Source organism: Prionailurus bengalensis, chromosome D3 (genome assembly GCF_016509475.1).
Source record: "Prionailurus bengalensis isolate Pbe53 chromosome D3, Fcat_Pben_1.1_paternal_pri, whole genome shotgun sequence".
Taxonomy (NCBI): Eukaryota; Metazoa; Chordata; class Mammalia; order Carnivora; family Felidae; genus Prionailurus; species Prionailurus bengalensis.
Window position 1 is genome coordinate 80,039,868 of NC_057356.1, and position 24,787 is coordinate 80,064,654.

Consider the following 24,787-nt stretch of genomic DNA (forward strand, 5'->3'; position numbering starts at 1 on the left):
ATTCCTACCTGCATCAAATACTAGTCAAATAATCCCTGTCCTGCGATTTAGTACAAGTGGGAACATTTATTTTTACCATTATGGGAGCCTGTTTCCAATGCTGTTAATAATCGATAGGCTATCTGACCTTTTCTGTTTTCAATCTGTATTTCAAAACTGTTACACTTTTTAGCATTAACTTTGCTGGCTAAGAAGTTTGCCTTCAGGGGCCTAACATTTTTTCAACAAGTTGATATATCTTTACTATGTAGATGGTGGCTCATGATTTAAAGTCATTTCGCATGATGGTTTCATGCAAGTGTTTGTAATGCCTACATTTCACCTAAGTTCGTTTACTAAAAGAGTCAAACATTTATGAAACCAATATACGTGCCTTCTCATTCTTTTAAGACACTAGTGGGGAAAAAACAATATTCAGATACTAAGAAATTTTCACTGGGGAACAGGCAGCTAAAAAGCTGTCCGTAAACCTTGGGAATTTCTTTCTCCATTTTTCTTTTATTCATGTTATTTGCCTTCCCAAAGTAGGAAATACAAAAGCAAAGGAAGGATTGAGAAATAGGCATAGGAGATGATAATATAAATATAAAGGGGAATCAGATAGATAAAAATACAAGATTGTGGTAAGTGAGAAGAAGCTGTAATATACACTGAAGATATACTGGCTCAACAGTTTCCTCGTTGTTGTCCAGATGTTCTTTGTCATTATTCTCCTCAACCTGAGAGAATAGTTATAGTTAATCTGGCTAAATTAAATTGAAATTTAAAGTTATTATTCAGTTTAAGTTGACTTATATTGCGAAATAGTGAACATTGCTTGGGCTTCAAGTGCCGTTTCTATAATTAATGTGAATAAAACATTCTAATTTGCTTTTTCTTGAAGTTGGCTACTTTAAAACATCTATTGAAGTGGCACCTGGGAGGCTCAGGCGGTTAAGTGTCAGACTTCGGCTCAGGTCATGATCTTACGGTTCATGGGTTCAAGCCCCACATAGGGCTCTCTGCTATCAGCTCAGAGGCTGCTTTGGATCCTCTACCCCCTCTCTCTGTGCCCCTCCCTTCCTCCCTCTCACTCTCACTCTCTCTCTCTCAAAAATAAATAAATCTTAAAAAAATTAAAAAGAAAACATACTTATTTTTCCATCAGGTTTTACGATTTTGAACTAGATAACCAAAAATGGAAAAACTTCCAATTCTGCATTTTATTTTATTTTATCTTATTTTATTTTATTTTGTTTTGTTTTGTTTTATTTTATTACAATTCTGCATTTTAAAGTTATTTAAAATGGAACTTCATTCTGAAGAGTGAAAAAATATATTTAAAATTCTAAACTCTTATAACTTTCAAATCTATCAATTCAAATGAAGTTATTATATTGGTTAAATATATACTGTTCTGTGACAAATTACACCAAAAGAATGTGGTTTAAAATAACACTCATTTTTTTTCACAGTCAATATGAAATTTAATCACTAGGCATAATTGAAGATACAAAAATCAAATCATGAAGCATATATAGTATTAACTTTAATTTTGAATCTTTCTAAGGCTCAAAACTTTCCAAAATAAATTTCTTATAGCAGAGGATTTGTTTGTTCATAACTATGAAGCCAAAACAAAAAAGAAAAAACTTTAATCGATTATTGATATCTTGGTGGTGTTATCTTCCTCATTACATCAGCTTTGTGGTAACAACATTGCTGGTGATTAGTTGATTTCTGAAGCCTGAGCACCCAAATTCAAAGGACATACAAAGCAAACAGGATATTCTTATTTCTAGAGACAGAAAGGTTTGCTCTAACAAAGTGATTCTCAAAGTGTGGTCCAAGTATCCTTGGGGGGGGGGGGGGAGGTCCGTAAGAGCTCTCAGGTGCACAAAGTGAAAGACTTTTTTTTTTTTTTTTTTAATTTAAATTTTAGTTCACATACAGTGCGATATTGCTTTTAGGGGTAGAATTCAGTGATTCATCACTTACATACAACACCCAATGCTCATCACAAGTGCCCTCCTTAATACCCATCACCCATCTAACCCATTTCCAGCCACCTCCCTCTGTCAACCCATAGTTTGTTCTCTTTCATTAAGAGTCTCTTGTCGTTTGTTTCCTTCTCTTTTTTTCCTCACCTTCCCATACTTTCATCTGTTTTGTTTCTTAAATTCCATATATGAGTGAAATTGTATGGTATTATCTTTCTCTAATTTAGTTATTTCACTTAGCATAATACATTTTAGCTCCATCCATATCATTGCAAATGGCAAGATTTCATTCTTTTTGATGGCTGAGTAAAATTCCATTGTGTGTGTGTGTGTGTGTGTGTGTGTGTGTGTGTGTGTGTGTGTACACCACATCTTTATCCATTCAGCAGTCAGTGGAAATTTGGGCTCTCTCCATAGTTTATCTATCGTTGATAATGCTGATACAAACATTGGAGTCCATGTGCCCCCTTCGAATCTGTATTTTTGTGTCCTTTAGGTAAACACCTAATAGTGTAATGGCTGGATCATAGGGTAGTTCTAATTTTAGTTTTTTGAGGAACCGCCATACTGTTCTCTTGAGTGGCTGCACCATTTTGCATTCCTACCAACAGTGCAAGAGGGTTCCCCTTTCTCCACATCCTTGCCAACTATTGTTTCTTATGTTGTTAATTTTAGCCATTCTTTTTTTTTTTTAAGCACAAAGATATCACTAATTTTTTTTAATGTTTATTTTTGAGAGAGAGAGAGAGAGAGAGAGAGCCCGAGCAGGGGAGGGGCAGACAGTGCTGCACTGACAGTACAGTGCCTAATGCACGGCTCGAACTCAAGAACCATGAGATCATAGCCTGAGCCAAAATCAAGAGTCAGGTGCTTAACCAGTTGAACCACCCAGGAGCCCCTAATTTTAGCCATTCTGACAAGTGTGGGGTGGTATCTCATTGTGGTTTTGATTTGTATTTCCCAGATGATGAGCGATGTTGAGCATCTTTTCACGTGTCTGTTAGCCATCTGGATGTCTTCTTTGGAAAAGTGTCTATTCATGTCTTCCGCCCATTTCTTTTCTTTTTTTTTTTTTCTTTTTTTCTTTTTAATGTTTATTTATTCTTGAGACAGAGAGAGACAGAGACAGAGCATGAATGGGGGAGGGGCACAGCAAGACAGGGACACAGAATCTGAAGCAGGTTTCAGGCTCCATGCTGTCAGCACAGAACCCGATTCGGGCTCACGAGCCCTGAGATCATGACCTGTGCCAAAGTTGGATGCTTAACCGACTGAGTCACCCAGGCGTCCCATCTTCTGCCCATTTCTCAACTGGCTTATTTGTTTTTTGGGTGTTGAGTTTGATAAGTTTCTTTATAGATTTTGGATATTGACCCTTTATCAGATATGTCATTTACAAATATCTTCTCCCATTCCATAGGTTGCCTTTCAGTTTTGTTGATTGTTTCCTTTACTGCGCAGAAGCTTTTCATCTTGATGAAGTCCCAGTAGTTCATGTTTGCTTTCATGTCCCTTGCCTTTGGTGACTTATCTAGTAAGAAGTTGCTCTGGCCAAGGTCAAAGAAGTTGCTGCCTGTGTTCTGCTCTAGGATTTTGATGGTTTCTTGTCTCACGTTTAGGTCTTCATCCATTTCGAATTTATTTTTGTGTATGGTGTAAGAAAGTGGTCCAGTTTCATTCTTCTGCATGTCGCCATTCAGTTTTCCCAGCACCATTTGTTGAAGAGACTGTCTCTTTTCCATTGGATATTCCTTCCTGCTTTGTCAAAGATGAGTTGACTATATAGTTGTGGTTCCATTTCTGGGTTCTGTATTCTGTTCCATCGATCTATATGTCTGTTTTTGTACCAGTATCATACTGTCTTAATGACTACAGCTTGTAATATAGCTTGAAATCTGGAATCATGATGCCTCCAGCTTTGTTTTCCTTTTTCAGGGTTGCTTTGGCTATTCAGAGTCTTTTGTGGTTCCATACAAATTTTAGGATTGTTTGTGCTAGCTCTGCAAAAATGCTGGTCGTGTTTTGATAGGGATTGCTTTGGGTAGTATAGACATTTTAACAATGTTTGTTCTTCCAATCCATGAGCGTGGAATGTTTTTCCATTTCTTTGTGTCCTCTTCAATTTCTTTCACAAGTGTCTATAGTTTTCAGAACATGACTCTTACCTCTTTGGTTAGGTTTATTCCTAGATATCTTACTGTTTTTGGTGCAATTGCAAATGGGGTCGATTCCTTGATTTCTTTTTCTGCTACTCCATTATTGGTGTATAGAAATGCAGCAGAATTCTGCATGTTGATTTTATATCCTGTCACTTTGCTGAATTCATGTATTCTAGCAATTTTTTGGTGGAGTCTTTCGGGTTTTCTACATAGAGTATCATGTTGTCTGCAAATTAAAATAACACTGATTTTTTATATTGTAGTTAGTGTGAGTCAGTCTGGGTCCTTGCTTCCGGGTCTCTAATAAGGCTGTAATCCACATGTTGCCTGGGCTGGTCCTGTCAAGGCTCAACTTGGAAGGATTTGCTTCTGAGTTTATTCACATAGTTGGTCATTAGCAAGATTCAGTTTCTCATGGGTTTTTGAACTGAGGGCCTCAGTTTCTCACCAACTTTTGGCCAGAATTTCCTTCAGTTCCTTGCCGCATGGGCCTCTCCAGAATGGCTACATACTTTATCAAAGCATGCCAGCTGAGAAGGCAGTAGAAAGGGTCCAATGCTGGATATCACAGACTTTTGTAACCTAATCTCAGAAAAGACATCCCATCACTTCAGCCATTATTCTGTTCACTGGAAGCAGGTCATTAGGTCCAGTCTACAACAGCATGAATATTGGGAGGTGGACATCATTGGGAACTATGTCAGAAGCTGCCTACTGCAGTCACCTTGGGTATAAAATTCTGATGTTAGAAATACCATTTTACTGGTGCAAATATCAGCTTATGGGGACTCAACTGGTTAAGCGTCTGACTCTTGATTTCAGCTCACGTCATGATCTCTTGGTTTGTGAGATCACGCCCCATGTTGGGCTGCACGCTGACAGCCCAGAGCCTGCTTGGGATTGTCTCTCCCTCTCTTTCTGCCCCTCCCCCACTCACACATGCCTTCTCTCTGTCAAAATAACTAAATTAACTTTTAAAAATGTAAGAAATAGCATTTTACTGGGAGTGCCTGGGTGTCACAGTTGGTTGAGTATCTGACTCTTGATCTTGGCCCAGGTCATGATCTCACAGTTAGTGAGTTTGAGCCCCACATCAGGCTCTGTGCTGATGGTGTAGTCTGCTGGGATTCTATCTCTCCCTCTCTCTGTCCCTCCCCTGCTTGTGCTCTCTCTCTCTCTCTCAAAATAAATAAACTTAATAAAAAATTAAAAAAAAAGAAATATCATTTTACTAATATGATACCCTAGTTTTGAATTATAAAAATACTGGGGGAATAGGAGCACTTGGGTGGCTCAGTCGGTTAAGCATCTGACATCAGCTCAGGTCATGATCTCACAGTTTGTGGGTTCGAGCCCCTCATCGGGCTCTGTGCTGAAGGCTCAGAGCCTGGAGCCTGCTTCGGATTTTGTGTCTCCTTCTCTCTCTGCCTCTTCCCCGCTTGAACTCTGTCCCTCTCTCTCAAAAATAAACATTAAAAATTAAAAAAAAAAGAAAGAAATACTGGGGGAATAATCACTGATTGTTTTAGTGGCTAGAAACTGAAGTTCTTAGATGCTGAAGCATTAGACATACTATCTTAGAATGCATGGATGGGAAGTTCATTTAGGAGGTTATGAGATTCAACTTCACACCAATAGAGGATAACTTCACAACATCTCACAAATGGTGTTACCACTGTTGGAAGAATGAGTCTTAAGGAACTCATCCTCTTGGCGGCAACCTAGTCCATTGTAAGAAAAGTCTAATTTGATTGTACAAAAGTACTGTGTGTGGTGTGAATTACAGAGCTGGCTTTTTTTTTTTTTAATATTTGTTTATTTATTTATTTTAAGTTTATTTTGAGACCGAGACAACATAAGTGGGGGAGGGGCAGAGAGAGGGAGAGAGAGAGAATCCCAAGCAGACTCCGTGCTGCCAGTGCAGAGCCCAATGTGGGGCTTGAACTCACGAAACCATGAGACCATGACCTGAGCCAAAACGAAGAGTTGGACACTTAACTGACTGAGCCACCCAGGCGTCCCATTGTTTATTTACTTTTAAGAGAGAAAGAGAGCGAGCCAGCAGGGGAGAGGGAGAGAGAGAATTCCAAGCAGGCTCCGCACCGTCAGCACAGAGCCCAACACATGGCTCAAACCCACAAACCATGAGATAATGACCCGAGCCGAAATCAAGAGTGCGTGCTTAACTGACTGAGCTACCAGAGCTGACTCTTTTGAACCCTTAGTCCTAGCTGTGCTTTCTAATGTAAGTATAAGTCTTTATTCATTTGTATTATTTTTCAGGCAAATGATACTGACAGGTTGTGTGGCATTTGCACGCCATGTTGGACCAACACGTGTAGAAGCTGAACTTTTACCGCAGTGCTGGGAACAGGTAAATAACTGTATGGCGTTTTCTCCTAGCTGTTATACTCTAGTTTATTATAAGTGTTCACATTTTCTTTTTTAAATGCCACTAGGAATTAGTGGAATTATGTGGGATCTAAATTATGCTGCTTTTTCTGTAGTCCAGCACAGTGATTTAATAGCACTTAAGAGTGCTCTGGGACGCCTTGCTTTTATTCATTCTTCCAACAGATACTTAAGGAACTAGTTCCAATGACAGGTACAGTGGTAAACAAAAGACAGAGACCTTTTCATGGGGAGATAAGAATAAACAAATAAATGATATGTCTTGTATTACTATAAACTGTGAAGAAAAATAAAGCAGGATAAGGGTTAGAGAATGATGGAGAATGCTATTTTAGAAAGAGGTCAGAGCAGGAATCCCTGAGAAAGTGATGTTTAGGCAAGGATCTGAATGAAGTGAGTTACTGCAAATACCAAAGCCCTCAGGGGTGTGCTCAGTGAATTCAAGAGAGAGCAAGAAGGCTGGGTGTGTGTGGGTGTGCGTGTGCGTGTGTGTGTGCATGTGTGTAGGTAATAGAAATAATATATGTATTATATACTTGTATATATTGCAAATCTATACAGAATATGAAATGTAAACTGTTGATGTGGGAAGTTTTTGTATTTATAATCCAACTCACTATCTACTAACAGTACTTTTGGTTTTATATTGAATTTTAATATTCCAGTCCTATGTAGAACTCAGGATCATTGACTTTCTAGACTTGATGTTTAGTCATTAAGCGGGTTATTTATCCACCTTAAAAAAGGTGAATTTCTTATAAAGGCAAATGTCATGGCCTTATTTACAATAACATAGTCACTTGTGCTTTAAAAATACTGGTCTCTGGAATATCAGTAAAGTGTATGCTCTTTTAGAATACTGTTCCTAATTTCTTTGAGTATTCATTTTCTTCTTTAAAATTTATTAGAGTTTGATCTAAATTAAATATGTAAAAGGAACATTATATATAGTCCTGCTGTCTGTGACAGTCCTTTATGTCCCCTGTAGGTTATAGTGCATGCTAATTTAGGATGAGGCTGTAATTATTGAAAGTCACATTAACTTAGAAACAACATATACAACTTTGAATTTACAATTCTGTACCATTATTTATATGTACATATAGTATTTAATAGTTTTTTTCTGTTTCCTTTTCTTCCTATTGAGCTTTATTGAGATACTCAGATACCTTACACCCATTTAAAGTGCACACTTCAGTGGTGTTTAGTGTGCCCACAGACTTGTGCAACCATCACTATGATCGATTTTAGAACAGTTTTATCACCCCAAAAAGAAACTCCAACCCTTTGAACTTATTAGTTCCCATACTTCCAAGATTATTTTGGCTATTCTGGGTCCCTTGAATTTCCATGTGAATTTTAGGATGAATTTGTTAGTTTCTGCCAGAAGCCGTCTGGAATTTTCATGAGGACTCTGTAGATCAGTATGGAGAATATTGCCATCTTAACAACGTGAGCCTTCCAAACCATGAATTTAGGATGTCTTTCCATCTATTTAGTTCCTTTAAATTTTCTTTCAGTGATGTTTTGTGGTTTTCAGAGTATAATTTTTATACTTTTCTGTTCAACTGATTCCTAAATATTTTATTCTTTCTGATACTATTGCAAACAGAATTTTCTTAGTTTAATTTAATATTGGTTGCAATACAAAGAAATACAATTGATTTTTGTATGTACATTTAATTTTAAGGCTCACTGAGCTAGACTAAAGAAGCAAAATGAAAGTTTATGTACAGCATATTTTGACATCCAAACCATTCTGCTTTCAGGATTACTATTTCTAGATTAAATTTGATTTACAGATATTAGTTATAAACATCTTTACCACCACCTCTTCTATAACCTGAATAAACATGGATATCGGGGATCTATCTAGCCGACTACCTCCAATCTGTTGCCCAGTAGATTGCTATGTAATTTCTTTTCTTAATTTTAGGCATCCAATACATTAATGAATTATGTCACCTTTTCATATGGGAATATGAGAACAGATATACTTCTTTTCCAGTCAAGGAAAGATTTATATTCTATGAAGAAGACATATGGGAACAAAACCCAGTATGTGTCATTTTTCTGTTATTTTTGTTATGGTTCAGTGTAGTCATCACAGCAAAGCCCCATCATCTTGCGTATACAAACAGGAGTGGATTGAAGTCTGCTTACTTTAAAAACAAAATCATGTCACTAGTCAAGGGGTCTGGTTAAATCATTGATTGACTTACTTCCGAATCCCTTAGTTGGAAAAGAGAACTGATGAGTTATTCCTGGCACCTATTAATAAGCCATGTCTGTCATACTCAGAAGGTGGGTTTTTCAAATTTAAATATAAACTAATGTTTCTAGGGCTGGAGAAAATTGCTCCTGACATCCTAAGGAAAGCCTAGCTGTAGGCAAGCCCACAATCTCTAGACACCTTGCCACATTTTCATCTTTGCTTTATCCTTTTTTCTTTAACAGATAACCCTTGTGACCTCATTTTTTAGGCTCTCTCTGAATCCCTTATTCCTGATCCAGTTATAGCCACACAGGGATCCCCAGAAGTGGAAAAAAAAGAAGCTTTATTGCATTCTTAACAGGATTTATTGTGAAAAGTAATTCTCTGTTGGAAGAAAGGAGGTTCTGTTGTTCATGTTTGATTTATTTATTTTTTACTCTAGATTAACCACAAATACCCGGAAAGACGTCTACTTGTAGCAGAATCCTGTGGAGCATTGGCACCTCACCTTCCTGTAAGAACTGTCAGTTTTTCTTAAAAACTTTTTTTCCTTTTAAGAGGGGCAGAGGGACAGGCAGAGAGAATCTTAAGTAGGCTCCGTGCTCATCCCACGATCCTGGCATCATAACCTGAGCTGAAATCAAAAGTTGGCCACTGAACTGTCTGAACCACTTAGGCGCCCCTACCATTGATAGTTTTTAATCAATTCTTATAGAAAATAAAAATCTAAGCGTGTAACAGTTTGCATTTTTATATTTGAATTTTTCTCACCCCAAATTAATCATACTATATACAATGTTCTTAATCCCTGACAGTAAACACTATTGAGAGGTTCTTGTGTAGGTATCTGTGTATTTTTTTAAATTTTTCATACTGTTAATACCGCCACATTTTGCCTCTTTCAGCATTTGCATTTTTGACAGTGTTAAATTGCCCTGAACCAAGATAGCACAGATTTATACTCCTGTCATCAGTACATTGGAGTTCCTATTTTACCATACCTTTACCAGGATCGGGGTATGGTGAAATCTTTTTTAATATTCTCCTATATTATAGGAGAAAACCAGTATCTTGTTGTTATGATAAATCATGTAGACAGATTACATGAGTAGGTTTGCACATCCTTTTATTTACTGTTCCAAGACAGATGAAGAACATCACAAACACAAAGGGGCTAAAAAAGCTGTTCTGCGCTGCCCCTGATACCAGAATGTTAAGCAGTATTAATAACAGACTTACTGTTTCCTCCATGGATCTCACTTGCCTTATACCTCGCTGCAGTTGATCACAGTAAAATACGCGTGGTCATGGCTTACATGGAGTAATGCCTCCTGATTTGTCCTGTGGGTTCCCTGTGGCATACTGAATCTAACTGCCACAGCTGACCTCAGTCCAGATCAATGTGAAGCAAATACCTGGCTGAAGTTTACTTAACTTCTGTCCTGTTGCCCATGCTGATACCAACCAAGAAGCCATTTGAAGATCTTCCCGGCAGTTTGGGGGCAGTTTTTATCCTAAAGGATAAGTAAACAGGGCTGTACTAAAAGACATATTCACCAACCTAAATGTGCCCAAAATGTGCTAAAATCATATATATTTTTGTTTCTAAGAAGTCAAAGCAAAAAGTAGGTCATTAAAAAATTTTTTTTAATGTTTGTTTATTTTTGAGAGAGACAGAAACAAAATGTGAGTGGGTTAGGGGCAGAGAGAGAGGGAGACACAGAATCTGAAACAGGCTCCCGGTTCCAAGCTGTCAGCACAGAGCCCGATGCAGGGCTCAAACTCACGAGCTGTGAGGTCATGACCTGAGCTGAAGTCGGACGCTCAACCAAGTGAGCCACCCAGGAGCCCCTAAAAACTAGGTCCTTTAAAAATGACTGCAGGGGCACCTGAGTGGCTCGGTCGGTTGGGCATCTGACTTAGGCTCAGGTTATGATCTCACAGTTCATGAGTTTGAGCCCCACGTCGGGCTCTGTGCTGACAGCTCGGAGCCTGGAGCCTGCTTCGAATTTTGTGTCTCCATCTGTCTCTGCCCCTTCCCTGCTCATACTCTGTCTCTTGCCTCTCTCTCAGAAATAAACATTAAAAAAATTAAAAAGAAAAAAATAACTGCAGATCTTGCCCTGAATACTAAAATCACACTGAATTTGTGAAAATGGTCATCTTCTATCGTTATTTTATTCTAACCATTATATGTAAACCAAGTTTGGGTTTGAAGAATTTTATAAATTGATCAAATTACAATGGTGCAAAGAAGGGGAGAAAGGGGAAGAATTTGCATAGCAATAGCTCTTTATTTTACTTTCAGCCATTAATTAGGCTAAAACATTCTTTAACAAAAAAGAACTGTGTGAAATTAAGACACAACAGCGGTTGCCATTATATGAAATAATTGCCTCTGAGAATAGCAGCCAGTTCCCTTTGAAGTCTTTCTAAGTTTACTCCCATATTGTATCATCCTGTTTGAAGTTTTTTTCTCAGTTCTTCAAAAAAATAGGAACACCAGGATTTCATAATGTTTGCAACACTTCTACCCCAGCAAATGTTTTGATTAACCAGAGTGGTGTTTGTAACCCTCCTGTTCTTCTAACTCTGAGAGCTCTTCTCTGAGGTAAACAGGGAGGGTAGAAGAGTCATTGTTGGTTTATAGCAGAGGGTTGACTTGGTCAATTTTCCAGAAGTGCTTGCTACTATGTTACTATGTGCTGTAGGGTTTGAAAGAGTTGCAGGTATGTATTGGGAGACAATTGATACCAAATTCAGAGTAGATGTTATCTTTAGAGAGGAAGGGTGGAGGAGAGTGAAACTTAAGCTGTATCTGTAATGTTTTATGTCTTTGGAAAATGAAGACTTAAAGGAAAGTTAGCAAAAATTAATGTATATTTCATCTGGATTTTTGAATGTGTGGGTGTCTGTTGTATTATCGTCTATACTTTTCTGCCGCTAGTATAAAATAAATAGTAAAAACATGTGTTTGTTTACTTTCAGAAAGAAATCCGTAGCTCCTTGGTTCTCTCAATGTTGCAACAAATGTTAATGGAAGATAAGGCAGATTTAGTAAGAGAAGCTGTGATCAAAAGCCTTGGCATCATTATGGGATACATTGATGATCCAGACAAATACCAACAGGTATGTTTTTTCACAATGAACCCCATTTACTTCATTATAAAATTCCAAACAATTTAATATTCCAAATCTCTGATTCAGCTACCCGATAATTTATAGTAGAGCTGCTAGGCATGCCAGTGTTCACCCATTGCAGTTAGCCGCCTGGTTTTACTTCGATTCAAAAGAAAGAGCACTGTGATTCATTGATAGTATCTCCCATGGTTTTGTGGCAAGAAATTGGCAAAAAGCGTGCCATGTTTACCACCATTTCTGTTTGATTTCCACTTCAGTGGATACATGACATTTTCTTTAAAGAAAATGGGAAGGATAGGGTTATGGATGGCTTTCTTTCTTGCTTAAAGTGTTCTCTACATGTACTACAGTGTATATACTTCAGTGCTTTTTATTAAGGTGTTTTTTTTTTTTAATTTATTCTTTGAAAAATCTAAATTTTACCTGTTTCATTTTGGCAGGGTTTTGAATTGCTGCTCTCAGCCTTGGGTGATCCCTCAGAAAGAGTAGTTAGTGCAACACATCAAGTATTTTTACCGGCCTATGCTGCCTGGACTACAGAACTTGGAAATTTACAGTCTCATCTTATACCTACATTGCTGAACAAGATAGAAAAACTTCTCAGGGTAAATGCTTTCTTTATTTATACAGTTTATAGAAATGTAAAGAGTGTGTTCTAAGTCCTCTTGAGAGAACGCTGGGGAGCAAAGACAGAAAGTACCACCGAGCTGAACATTCTAATTATTTGCCAGGTAAAGATTTTATTGGTCTGGAGCCAAGAGAGGTTTGAGGAAGTTCTGCTTTGCTAAAGCTCAATGAGGAAGGTCATGATCTGGGTTTATACGCTGAAGTAGCACCTTTGTGGAACTCATTTGTACATTATGCAGAAAGCTAGCTCTTCCTGGTATCTTCCAAAGGTTTAAAGATCTTGGGTAAAACATCAGCTCCAGTTCCTGGCATGCAGATAACTCAAATATTAGTCTCTAAAGCTTTCTTACTTACACGATGTCAAAATGCTTTACTTGTGTTCCTTTCACTGCAGTAGGTCATTTTCTCACTTCTTAAAGTGAATGTTTTCTGTTTTCCCCAAGTAAAAGAAATGAAGAAAAGTTAAAAGAAGGATAGTAACTTCCTGATCTAATTTTTGTACTAAAAGTCCCTCTTAGAGTCTAGAAGAAAAACTAACATTTCTTTAATGCCTCTTATGTGCATTAAGGGAGATACTGTATAAATAATATATATTATGTCATTCTTATAACCCTTTGAATTATATTTTGGTTTTGGTGTGGAAACTGAGCATTTTGGTCGCTTGCCCAAGGTCTTACAGCTGTCAGATGATGGAACCAGGATCTGATATTGGTCACTGACACCTAACTCTTACCCGTTCTATCCCCAAATTTTAAAGAATCTTTAAGGCTCTTGCATAGTAACTACTCTGTAGACAGTCTTATATGTATTTATTTAATTTAAAAATTGGGCTTTTTTTTCTATAAATTTCAAGTTGGGTAGTTAAGAAAAACTGTAAACAAACAACTGGACTGGAAAATACTCATTTTTATGAAACCTGGGAAATTTTTAAAGTATTCTTTAAATGTTTGTATTCTTTCTACCTGAGATTTGTCCATACCTTGTTTTTCTTAAGTTCCATTTCATAACATGGTTAATTCTATTTTGCTATTAGATGTACCTGAAGTATTCAGCGTAGCTAGTAATTCTTCCATGAAGAGATTAATTTAGAACTTGATAGTGTGTAACTCATATATCTGGTATCTCTGACATAGCTTTTATAATATTAGTAATATAATAGAATGTATTTACGAGTAAACACTTTTATCTGTAATGGTTCTGTTTTTCACTTTAACATTTGGTTTCTGCGTACCATACTAATCCTTTTACTCTTTTTTTCTTTGTTATCTCTTTTGTTTCCTTTTGAATTTTTTTTCTCCTACCTTTCATCGAAGTATTTTAAAGTCCTTTCAGTGCTGGCACATACAGATGCCACCAAATCTGTAAAAGGAGATCGGATGTAGGAGAAGGGAAATAGCCAAGGCTGTTGCTGGTTCACCAGTTGAACAGTTAAAGTGATTCCTGCAACTCACTTTAATTTCTTTATCCTGACTTACAAAATTTCAAAGGATAAGACCCTCTTGAAAGAAGAAAAGCCTGGGGGCACCTGGGTGGCTCAGTGGGTTAAGCGTCCGACTTCGGCTCAGGTCATGATCTCGCAGTCCGTGAGTTCGAGCCCCGCGTCGGGCTCTGCGCTGACGGCTCAGAGCCTGGAGCCTGATTCAGATTCTGTGTCTCCCTCTCTCCCTGCCCCTCCGCCGCTTGTGCTCTCTGTCTCAAAAATAAATAAATATTGGGGGGAAAAAAAAGAAAGCCTATAAAAGAAGTTTCATACAAATGGTAATGACCGATGTTCACCCTGAAGTTTTCCATAGAAAAGATTATATTGCTTATTGTAGTGCCTCAGTGCTTCCTCACATTTTCCTGTACTTAGAGAAATTAAGAAAAGATTCATAGATATCTCCATTAGGTGTTGTGCTATGAGTCTAACATACAGATTCTTAATTTTTTAATTAATGGCCACAGAAAGGAAGAGCATTATAAATACTTAATTTCAGCAGACTAAAACTAGCTTCCACCTCCTTATGTTTCAGGAAGGAGAGCACGGGCTGGATGAACATAAGCTCCACATGTATCTTTCCGCTTTGCAGTCCTTGATCCCCTCTCTCTTTGCGTTAGTGCTGCAGAATGCGCCTTTCTCCAGCAAAGCCAAGCTTCATGGTGAAGTGCCACAGATAGAAGGTACTGAACTGAACTTGTGGAAGGAAGATGTAGGACGTTAGCAGCTTAGCTTCCCAAGGAATTGCTTTTGGTTAAACTTCTAAAAATCACTTTATATGAAAGCATAATGACTAAAATATATGTGTGGAATTTCGTGGTCACGGAGTGTATGACAGCTAGGGTCAACTGCGGCTTCGTCGCTTATGGATAAGCCTCATGGTATTATTTTCTAATATTTGTGCTTTCTTTCCATTCCTAATCTATAGTCATTTTACCACTTTTTTTTCCCCCAGTGGCTGAAATAAGTTTTCTTTCATTCATAGAGTTGGATTAATGAAAAGATTCACCTAAAGTTACTAGTGCCAGTTTATGAAGCTTGTCATTTCCACTTTCTTTCCACTTTCTCTCCCCCACCTGTTTCATCTTATTTTCAATAGGGGAAGGTACATGTAATTACTTTCTTCTACGTCCTTGACGGGAATATAAGCATATGCACAGAATGTTTTTCTCCAAAGAAGGAATATGACTTATTTTCAAAAATAGGTGAAATTGATAGCAAAGGCCAGTATTCTCTTGTCTCGATGTCCACCTAACCAGTAAGTGACCTCTGACCCACGGCACTTAGTAACCCCACTGCACCCAACCCCCAGGATAAATGGCTGTAGAGCAGCTGTTACTCTGTATGAGATCCCTTTGCAGAGTTTTCAGATTTGTGACATTGTCCATGTCTCTTGCCGACTTCTGGTAGACAAAAGAATTCTAACATTGAGAACATCAATAGATACTTAATGTTTTGACAGTTGGCAGTTTTCGTGTAAAGGAAACTGGGAGTGGTTTACCTATAATCTTTGGGATACACGAAGCACAGCACAAATGTTTGAATGTCTGTTTCACTGGAAAAATTGAGAGTAGATGGGGTTGAGTTAATTTAATATTTTAAAATATTACTGAGGAGAAGGAAAATTCAGGCTTTTAAGCAAAGTCTTCATAAAGCATTCACAGCTGACTGCTTCAGGTTCCACCCCTGCATATGTTAAGGTTCTTTGTCTGCCTAGGGGCTTTCCTGTCTAATTCCCACTCTTTCTCTTTCTGTCTTGCCATATTGGTGTGCAAGGGCTGCCATACCAAAATACGACAAACTGAAATCTATTGTCCCACAGTTCTAGAAAGCGCAAGGTTTCAGATCACGCTGTCAGCAGGTTTGGTTCCTTCTGACAGTTCTGAGGAAAACGCTGTCCCATGCCTCCCTCCTCGTCTCTGGTGGCTTGCTAGCAATTTCTGTCATTCCTTGGCGTGTAGACGCATCACCCCAATCTCTGCCTTCATTTTCATATTCCGTTCTCCCTCTTTGTGTGTCTGTATGTCCAAATTTCCCCTTTTTATAAGATGGGTAATATTAGACTAGAGGCCCACCCTACTCCAGTATGACCTCTTCTTATCCAATTCATCTGCAATAACACTGTGTCCAAATAAGGTCACATTCTGAGGTTCTGGGGATTGGGACCTCCATGTAGGAGTTTGTAGGAGGGTACATAGATCAACCTATAATGTTTGCCTTCATTCATGTATAAAAATAACTCTTGAATGTTGATGCCAAGCATGTGCTAGGGACTAGATGAAAATTGTCAAAACAACTGCTTTACCATCCTGAATATATTTCTTCCAGGGTTTATTTGACCTTTCTTGTGATTATGTCTTCATCATACCAAAAATAACCTTTCCTTTTTAATTCTTTTAGACTGAATATGACTCTCTTGACTTTTAACAGCAACCATAAATGTTAATATTATTATGCCCACTTCTTGGTTATAAATCATTTATTTTAAATGAGAAAATATTGTATTCTTATGTAGGGTCTGTATATCCATGTCTATATGTCTATCTATATATACATCCATATATTTGGGATAGAATTTGTGATAAGTGAAGATTTATTTTCTCTTATATAATAGAAACACAAATAGTTTTACTACCAATTTATTTACAGCGGTAACTAATATTTATGTCAGGCACTATTTTAAACAGTTGAGATACATTCGTGAATAAAATAGACACAACTTTCTGCCTTCAGAGGGCTTACATTCTAGTGAGAGGGAAATACATTAAAGAGTCGTAATGGCTGTTACTTTGCTGGATAATTGTGACTGTTTTGTTGACAATAAAATGCTGGTATTTTGCTATCCTATTAAAATGACATTCTGGGGACCTTTCTATAGTTCTATATTGTTAAAAATCCTGTTAAATAGAACAATGTTTTGAGACTCCTGATCCATTCTGTTTACTTACCTGTAATAATTGAGTTATCCAAATAACTGCTTATTTTTTGACATTATTTTGCTTCTCTTGGACCTACCTTTAAGTCTTTAGACCTCACTTTCCCCTGTTGTTAATCTTGACCTATCTATTTTACTTTAAACTGTTCTATTATTTTTCAGTTGTTTATTAGTATTTATGAAGGAATGACATTCACTCTATCATAGTGCAGCAGATTGTGACAGGTGTTATATAACCGTGTTTGAAATTATATCAGCTATGCTTTGACATGATATATTCCCTATGAAGTACAAATATCCCTCGCAGTCCAAATCTGTTTATTCCTGGATTGAGATACAGTGAGAATTCAAGCAGAAACCTCAGATAGTGAGAGGTACCATGTTACCCAAACTCATTTATTTGTTGGTTGGTATATTATGATAGCAAATAGGAGAGTTCAGCTAGCAAGGGATGACCTCTGTCTTTAATATATTGTTAAAAGTCTTGGGCAGCATAAAAAGACGGTAACATCTTAATTTTGTCTTTGAACATTTTTAAAATTATGTGCATTTCATGTTTTCTTAAGTTTAATAATAATTATGAAGCCATTAATATATTTTGAGAAAATTCTATATTTTTGCATGTTTTAGGATATTAGCCTCTATGCAAGAGCTGTTGGGCAGTTAGGAGTTTCTAACAGTTAATGAGCTGTTGGCATGCGTTACCATTTAATAGCCATCAAGAAGTGTTCTCTATTTCATTGTCATAAGTAGTCTGGTGGAATTATAAGTATTTCTATTTTTTTTAAACCAAATTCAAATCCATGTTTCAGCTAACATCTTATCTTTGGGCCAATTTTAACTTAACCTAAATGCAATTTTACTCTTTATTAGCAAACTATTTCATTACAGTGTTCGTTTACTATAACTATTTTGTCTCCTAAAATCTTAATTTTTGAGACGTGTTAAATTTGTTCACATGTGACAGGAATTTGTTTCACTTCTTAAAAAAATTATATGATTAACATATTTCAGTTTTCTATTTAAAGTTTATAATAAGCAATTAAATATCGAGAGACAGAATCTTATTTTCCTTTTCACAGAATAGTTAGCTTCACACACTGCCACTTTTCACATGATTTATTTTGCTTCTATTATTTATAGTGACTAGGTTCCCTCGGCCTATGTCGCCTCTTCAAGATGTGTCTACTATAATTGGAAGTCGTGAGCAATTGGCAGTGCTCTTACAACTTTATGATTACCAGCTGGAACACGAGGGTACAACAGGCTGGGAGACTTTACTGTGGGTTGTCAATCAATTGTAAGTTACTGCCTTCATATTCATTTGGTACGCCTCCATCAGTTGATGGAAGATAGCTCCCTATGCTTAGTTTTGGCACTGAGGGACAAAATATAACAAAATATAAAAACAAAACAAAAACATAACTTGGCATTATCTATGGTAAACTTCTTTAGGAGAGGAGATTTATACCATTGGATATGTAGGTATTTATCTATGAGGATGGTGCTGCCAGACTATGTCAAAAGGACCTGTCTGCTGCCTTGTTGTTGTCTAATAGTGATGATGTATCTTAAACCACATCCAGATTGTCATTTTTGAAGCTACAGTGGATGCCTTGTTAGCCAAGCACTTAATGTGAAGCATCAAATCCAGTGATCTGTGTCTCATTAACTCCATAGGCAAAACTCTACCGTTAAGGTTCCATGTGTTTTATGGCAAGCAGTTAAAATTTAAGAAGTTTATAGAGGAGAATAGAAACTGAAAACCTTTTCAGGGTATCTCAAACCGCTCCTTTGATATGCGGTTTTACTGGCTATGAAAAGCAAAGCAGGAGGTTGTTAGATTTGCATTGTTTCAGACATTGGCAAGGAAACAGTAATTTATATGTATCCCCTGCCTATTTTTCTTTCCTTTCACATTCAGGTTGCCACAACTTATAGAAATAGTTGGCAAAATTAATGTTACTTCAACTGCCTGTGTCCATGAATTCTCCAGATTTTTCTGGCGCCTTTGCCGGACATTTGGCAAAATTTTTACAAACACTAAGGTAAAAACTTGTGTTCCATATTTTCTTATTGCAAGAGATACAGAAATGTAATGTGTTAATTAACGCTGTGACAGAGTAAACCAAAGCATGAGCTCTTCCTTTACCTTTTAATATCTTAGAAAACTATGATAGTAACAGAAAATTCTAGTGAATAATCTTCTTATCTTTATTCACATTTCGATGATTTAGCCTAAACTTGGTTTATATCCAGATTTGGATATAACATCTACACACTGGGTATCTTTCCAGCAGAGGCCGTATCAGAGGCCTTCACTGATTCTTTGATGCGCTTCTCCTGCCTTCCCATCCACCACACATTCGGGGAGCAGCTGTTTGCTCAGCACACTTTGGTCAAAACCTCAGGCGACTGTGGAACCAACGTAGCTGCTATAGAAGCCTTGCTGCAAGACCAGCTCTTAGAATAGTGTGGGCACTTGAGATTCATGCTGCATATTTCAGTCGCTGCCAAAACTAGTATTTGTCACATCTGCATATCCAGGTTACTTTACAGTTTTAGACACTACAGTTGGAATGTCCTTAGATCCCAGTTTCATCTTTAATCCATTTGTCTTGCTAGCGTATTGTTGGGGTAGTTCTTTAGAGAGCTAAGAAAAACATAAAAAGATACAGTTGTTATAATCAAATGTTAATCAAGACGTTTAAAAGGTAAGAATTTTGTGGAGCTCTTTACTATTAAGAATTTTGTGGAGCTCTTTACTATTAACTATTACTTTACTCTGTGGGTATTTAAACATTTAAAGCAAAATAGTTTGGTATAGCAGACTGGACAAAATTCAGAAAGTGAGTTATAATAAATACTATTATGTTTGTGACCTATAATAATTAAGTTATCTGGGCTTAGCTTTGGCATGCATGAAATGAATAAATTACTCTAGTGTCTTTTTGTTCCATAAGTATGGTGCTGTAGATTAATCTTCTAACAGTGGGCTTCACCTCCGTTTAAGTTGTTTGTTATGCCCGACCTGCTGCTAAGAGGGCAAAAAGTTAGACCTTGATGCTACTGTAGAAGAAACAAGATCATTTTACATTTTTGCTAACATCTAATTATTAAATAGAATTTGATTTTATAGTTATCAACATTGGCAAAAATTGTCTGACATCTCCAAAAGAAGTAGCTATTATTAAAAAAAAAAAAAAGTAAGTAGGAGTTCATTTAAATACTTAGCAGTAAGTGGTTGACTTCAGTGCCCTGAAACCTGAAATCTGTGATAATGTTAATAATAAAAAATTGAAATTAGCATTTACTAGCTTAAAAAATTGTAGGTAAATTCTATATTTGATGACTAAATTTCAGTTTTTTTGTTTTTTGTTTTTTGTTTTTTAATTTTTTTTTCAACGTTTATTTATTTTTGGGACAGAGAGAGACAGAGCATGAACGGGGGAGGGGCAGAGAGAGAGGGAGACACAGAATCGGAAACAGGCTCCAGGCTCTGAGCCATCAGCCCAGAGCCCGACGCGGGGCTCGAACTCACGGATCGCGAGATCGTGACCTGGCTGAAGTCGGACGCTTAACCGACTGCGCCACCCAGGCGCCCCTAAATTTCAGTTTTAAGGAAGTTAAAATTTAAGCAGATGGATATTACATGATGAATATGTTACTTATTGAATACCCTAAATGAATGGAATTTGCTCTTCATTCCTTTTAAATACAGCAAAGTTTTAAAAAATAATTCTAATCATTTAATAATATTCACCTAAATAATCTTTCTGTCATGAAGTTTTAAGATGTAGTAATTTCAAGCCCTTAAAGTCATCTTGGAAATTATTTTAATTTAGTGAAGGAAAACAAAAACCCTTCAGAAAATACCTACTGACTTGAATTGATTTTGAAAACATTTTTTCTCTAAAGGTGTTGCTTGGAGTAACTTGACTCTTCTTTTATTCTAAGCCTCTTACGAATTGTTACATCTCTGGGGCACATCGGGGGCTCAGTCAATTTAGTGTCTGATTCTTGATTTCGGCCCAGGTCATATTCTCACAATTCATGAGATCGAGCCCCACATCGGGCTCCATCCTGACAGCCCACACGTGCATTCGCACTCTCAAAATAAATAAACTTTAAAAAAGAATTGTTATATTTCTGATCACTTAAATTGTCCATAAAGCAAAATAAAAAAATAAGTAAATAAATCAATTAATCAGATGAATCAATGAATGTAGTAGTAGTAGCCATAGTAAACATTTTATTTATTTAATCTTTAATTGATCCATTGGACTGAAACTTTTTGGATCTTTTCTTTCGGTTGCTTAGGTCAAACCTCAGTTCCAGGAGATTTTAAGACTGTCTGAAGAAAACATTGGTAAGTTCATTTGTTATTACTTTTTTTTAACTTTAATTTTTTTTAATGTTTTTATTTATTTTTGAGAGAGAGAAAGAGAGACAGAGTGTGAGCAGGGGAGGGGCAGAGAGAGACAGAGACACAGAATCTGAAGCAGGCTTCAGGCTCTGAGCTGTCAGCACAGAGCCCGACGCGGGGCTCAAACGCACAAGCTGTATCACCAAGACCTGAGCTGAAGTCGGATGCCCAATCGACTGAGCCACCCTGGCACCCCCATTTATTATTACTTTTAAAACAATTGGATATCTTTACTCAGGAAAAAATACTATATTCATTGTGTGCCAATTGTATATAAATGAACTAGCAAGTACAAGTGAAAAGGAAAATTTATTTCTTGGTTTTATAACTGTGTCACATCTACCTCTTTCCCATGAGCTGGTAGTGAGATTCATCTTTATTAATTTGCTTATAAATACCTACCTTCCTTGCAATTAAATTGACTTAAGGCTGAGTTTCTCAAACAGAGTGCTTGTACCCTTGTAGGTCTGAAGTGGTATATTCACAATATTGAAAAATATAGAATAAAGGATCTCTACTTCCAAATTAGTTATTTAAATCTTTTAAAATAAAAACAAATATAGTGGAAGAGAATGTAAGATATGCATATATGTTTTTAAAATGAAACTACATGCTTCAGGGGGCACCCAGGTAGCTCAGTTGGTTAAGCTCTTGGTTTTAGCTCAGGTCTTGATCAGGTCGTCAGATCTAGCCCCACTGATAGCACAGAACCTGCTCAGGATTCTCTCTTCCTCTCTCTGCCCTTCCCCCACTCGCACTCATGCACACTGTTTCCTCTCTCTCTCTCTCTTTCTCAAAATAAATAAACTTAAAAAAAAAACAAAAAAACCACATACTTGAATGGGCAGTTCCAGTCCCTCTGTTGATAGTTTTCACTCATTTGTCTTAAGAAGTCTAGTTATATCACCATCAGCCTAAGAACTTGTTTCCTTGTGGATCTTAAGTTCCTGTGTATTTTTCTAGTTTCTACGAATAAATTGTAGAAAATGTTAGAAAGAAAAACGTATAGCCCTCCTTTTTTTCTTTTCTTTTTTTTTTAAACTTGGTTGGTTTTGGACATATAGGTAATTCTTATCACCGTCCTACCTTAGTGATTTGATTTGAGTGATCTACAAAACCCATCTTAGGCTGTCCTCAGAAATAGAGATAAATAAATATATCTTTTTCTTCTAAGTTCGAACATGATGAGATTTTTTTTTTTTGATAAATGCTTCCCAAAATTTATATTATCAAGTGTTAATGTTTAGAATGCCTAATAGTTGGTATTATGTGTTTAGTTGTTAATTCTGATGATAAATTAGTGAGGAATATTTACATATTTTAAAAACTGACAGCTTTTAGAATTATTAGTTAGCTCTAAGTGTTTAGTAGTTCATGTAGGAAGAGATTACTAATCCCTATATGTATAGTCTATATCTATGAATCCAACTTAAGTCTATGTTCCTAACCTCAGATTTAACTCTCAACTACCATAGTCACACTCAACCAATATCAGTAGTCCCCCAAAGAAAAAATTACTCTTACCGAGAGCATAAACAAACCTCAAGTGCTACTTGATGTGAAAATGGAACTTTCTTTTTTGCTACAGTTCTTTCAGGGCAGTCAGTCAAATTTGTTTATGTACTATTTTCTGAAAAGAATTTCAAACCATATCAAAATAGAAAGTACTTAAAAATTGGGGGATACATAAAAGCAACTATAAAGCACTTAAAATAGTGCCTAAAGAACAATAAACCAGAGCTGTTGTTTCTATAAATAATGTTATATCATCTCTGAATTTCTTTTTTGAAATAATCTACAGATGAATTTATCTTATTTTACAGTAGTCACAGGGTACTACTCTCCTGTGTTGGAATGCTTTCCCCTCTTCTGCGTCTGTACTTTGCCTGCATTTTCCCAGCGAAAATAGGGTCATCTGGCTGAAAATCCCTGTAGAGGATGCAGGAGGGGCTTTGGAACTAGACTAGTACTGGAAACTAGGTAGTATCTCATATCAGGAAGCAGATTAAATAATATATATCCAGATGCCACCTTTTAGCTGAGTGCCTTTACCTTTTACCGAATACTACAGATTGAAAGCATAAAAATTTAAGACCTGTTTATACGGACTGGCACTTGGGAGAGTTCAAGAAAGCTCCTTGGGGCGCCTGGGTGGCTCCGTCGGTTGAGCGTCTGACTTCAGCTCAGGTCACGATCTCACGGTCTGTGGATTCGAGCCCCGTGTCAGGCTCTGTGCTGACAGCTCAGAGCCTGGAAACTGCTTCAGATTCTGTCTCCCTCTCTCTCTGCCCCTCCCCGACTCATGCTCTGTCTCTCTGTCAAAAATAAATAAATATTAAAATAAAAGAAAAGAAAAGAAAAGAAAGCTCCGATTTCTGAGTATGGAAATAGAGTATAGCATCTCATTTTGGTTATTAGAGTTCTTAACATCTATCAAAAATGTTTATGCTACTGGCTTTATAAAAAGTATTAAGCTATGTTTTTACAACAACCATGGATATGTATTTTAATCAAAATTCTTTTCCAAAGTAATAATATGCATGTGTAAGCCTTGTAACCAGTTGGAATTTTAAATATAATTTGCATTGTGACTTTTTGCTTTACATTTAAAATACATGCAGATTTTTAAAATTGTTTTAATGATCTTAGATTCCTCAGCAGGAAATGGGGTCCTCACTAAAGCTACTGTCCCCATTTATGCAACAGGAGTCCTTACATGTTATATTCAGGTAAGAGAAAAATCCTTTTACTAGAAAATGTAAAAGCACTTTCTGTTTAGAAAGATACATAATATTACGCTTTATATTATATTATAAAAGTAATATATATTAACAACATAGATTAGATTAGATTATGGGTTCATGTTACCCATAAAGGAAAACAAAATTTATATATTTCTTTTGTTCAATGAGTAATTTATAGTGGAGAGCATATTTGAATAAGTCTTCATTGAACAAATCTTGAACAATAAATTTAGAGATTGTGTGCTTCTTGATATTTTGTTAGAAGTGTTAGATCGCACTTACTTATCAAAGTTTCATTGTGTTTCATGATTAATTTTTCATAAATTAAATAGCAAATAAAGCACATGTATTAGGTGGAGCAAACTACAAAATGCTGTAGAATACTGTACTCTATTACCATTTTGTGCAAAATACTTTTTAATAATACCTTATTTTTCTTAATTGTTACTACATAATAAATTACCCTAAAACATAATGGCTTATTATAACCCTTTTATTTGCTCATGGGCTTTGCTCAACTTGGCCTCTCTTTTGTGGTCTTGCTGGTGGTCAGTCACTCATGTTGTTGCATTCACCTTTTTGGTTGGAAGGGAGGTCAGCTAGGGTGACTGAGCTTCAGTCTCTGTGTTGTCTTGGGGCCTCTGGGGCGGCACAGCCAGACTTAATACGTGG

General features: G+C 36.7%; 1 protein-coding gene across 6 annotated transcripts in view; it reads left to right on the forward strand.

Annotated features, from left to right (window-relative positions):
* Nucleotides 1-24,787, forward strand: part of RELCH (RAB11 binding and LisH domain, coiled-coil and HEAT repeat containing) — a 116,739-nt gene that overhangs the window by 57,681 nt on the left and 34,271 nt on the right. For 5 of the 6 annotated variants that reach the window (XM_043559022.1, XM_043559024.1, XM_043559019.1 and 2 more), the window contains 9 exons: nucleotides 6,422-6,512; nucleotides 9,208-9,279; nucleotides 11,754-11,894; nucleotides 12,347-12,511; nucleotides 14,546-14,693; nucleotides 18,089-18,245; nucleotides 18,870-18,993; nucleotides 21,266-21,314; nucleotides 24,021-24,100. In XM_043559022.1, the coding sequence (XP_043414957.1) occupies nucleotides 6,422-6,512; nucleotides 9,208-9,279; nucleotides 11,754-11,894; nucleotides 12,347-12,511; nucleotides 14,546-14,693; nucleotides 18,089-18,245; nucleotides 18,870-18,993; nucleotides 21,266-21,314; nucleotides 24,021-24,100 (1,027 nt within the window). The remainder of the gene's footprint in view (nucleotides 1-6,421; nucleotides 6,513-9,207; nucleotides 9,280-11,753; nucleotides 11,895-12,346; nucleotides 12,512-14,545; nucleotides 14,694-18,088; nucleotides 18,246-18,869; nucleotides 18,994-21,265; nucleotides 21,315-24,020; nucleotides 24,101-24,787) is intronic. The other variant, XM_043559021.1, reaches the window with a different exon arrangement.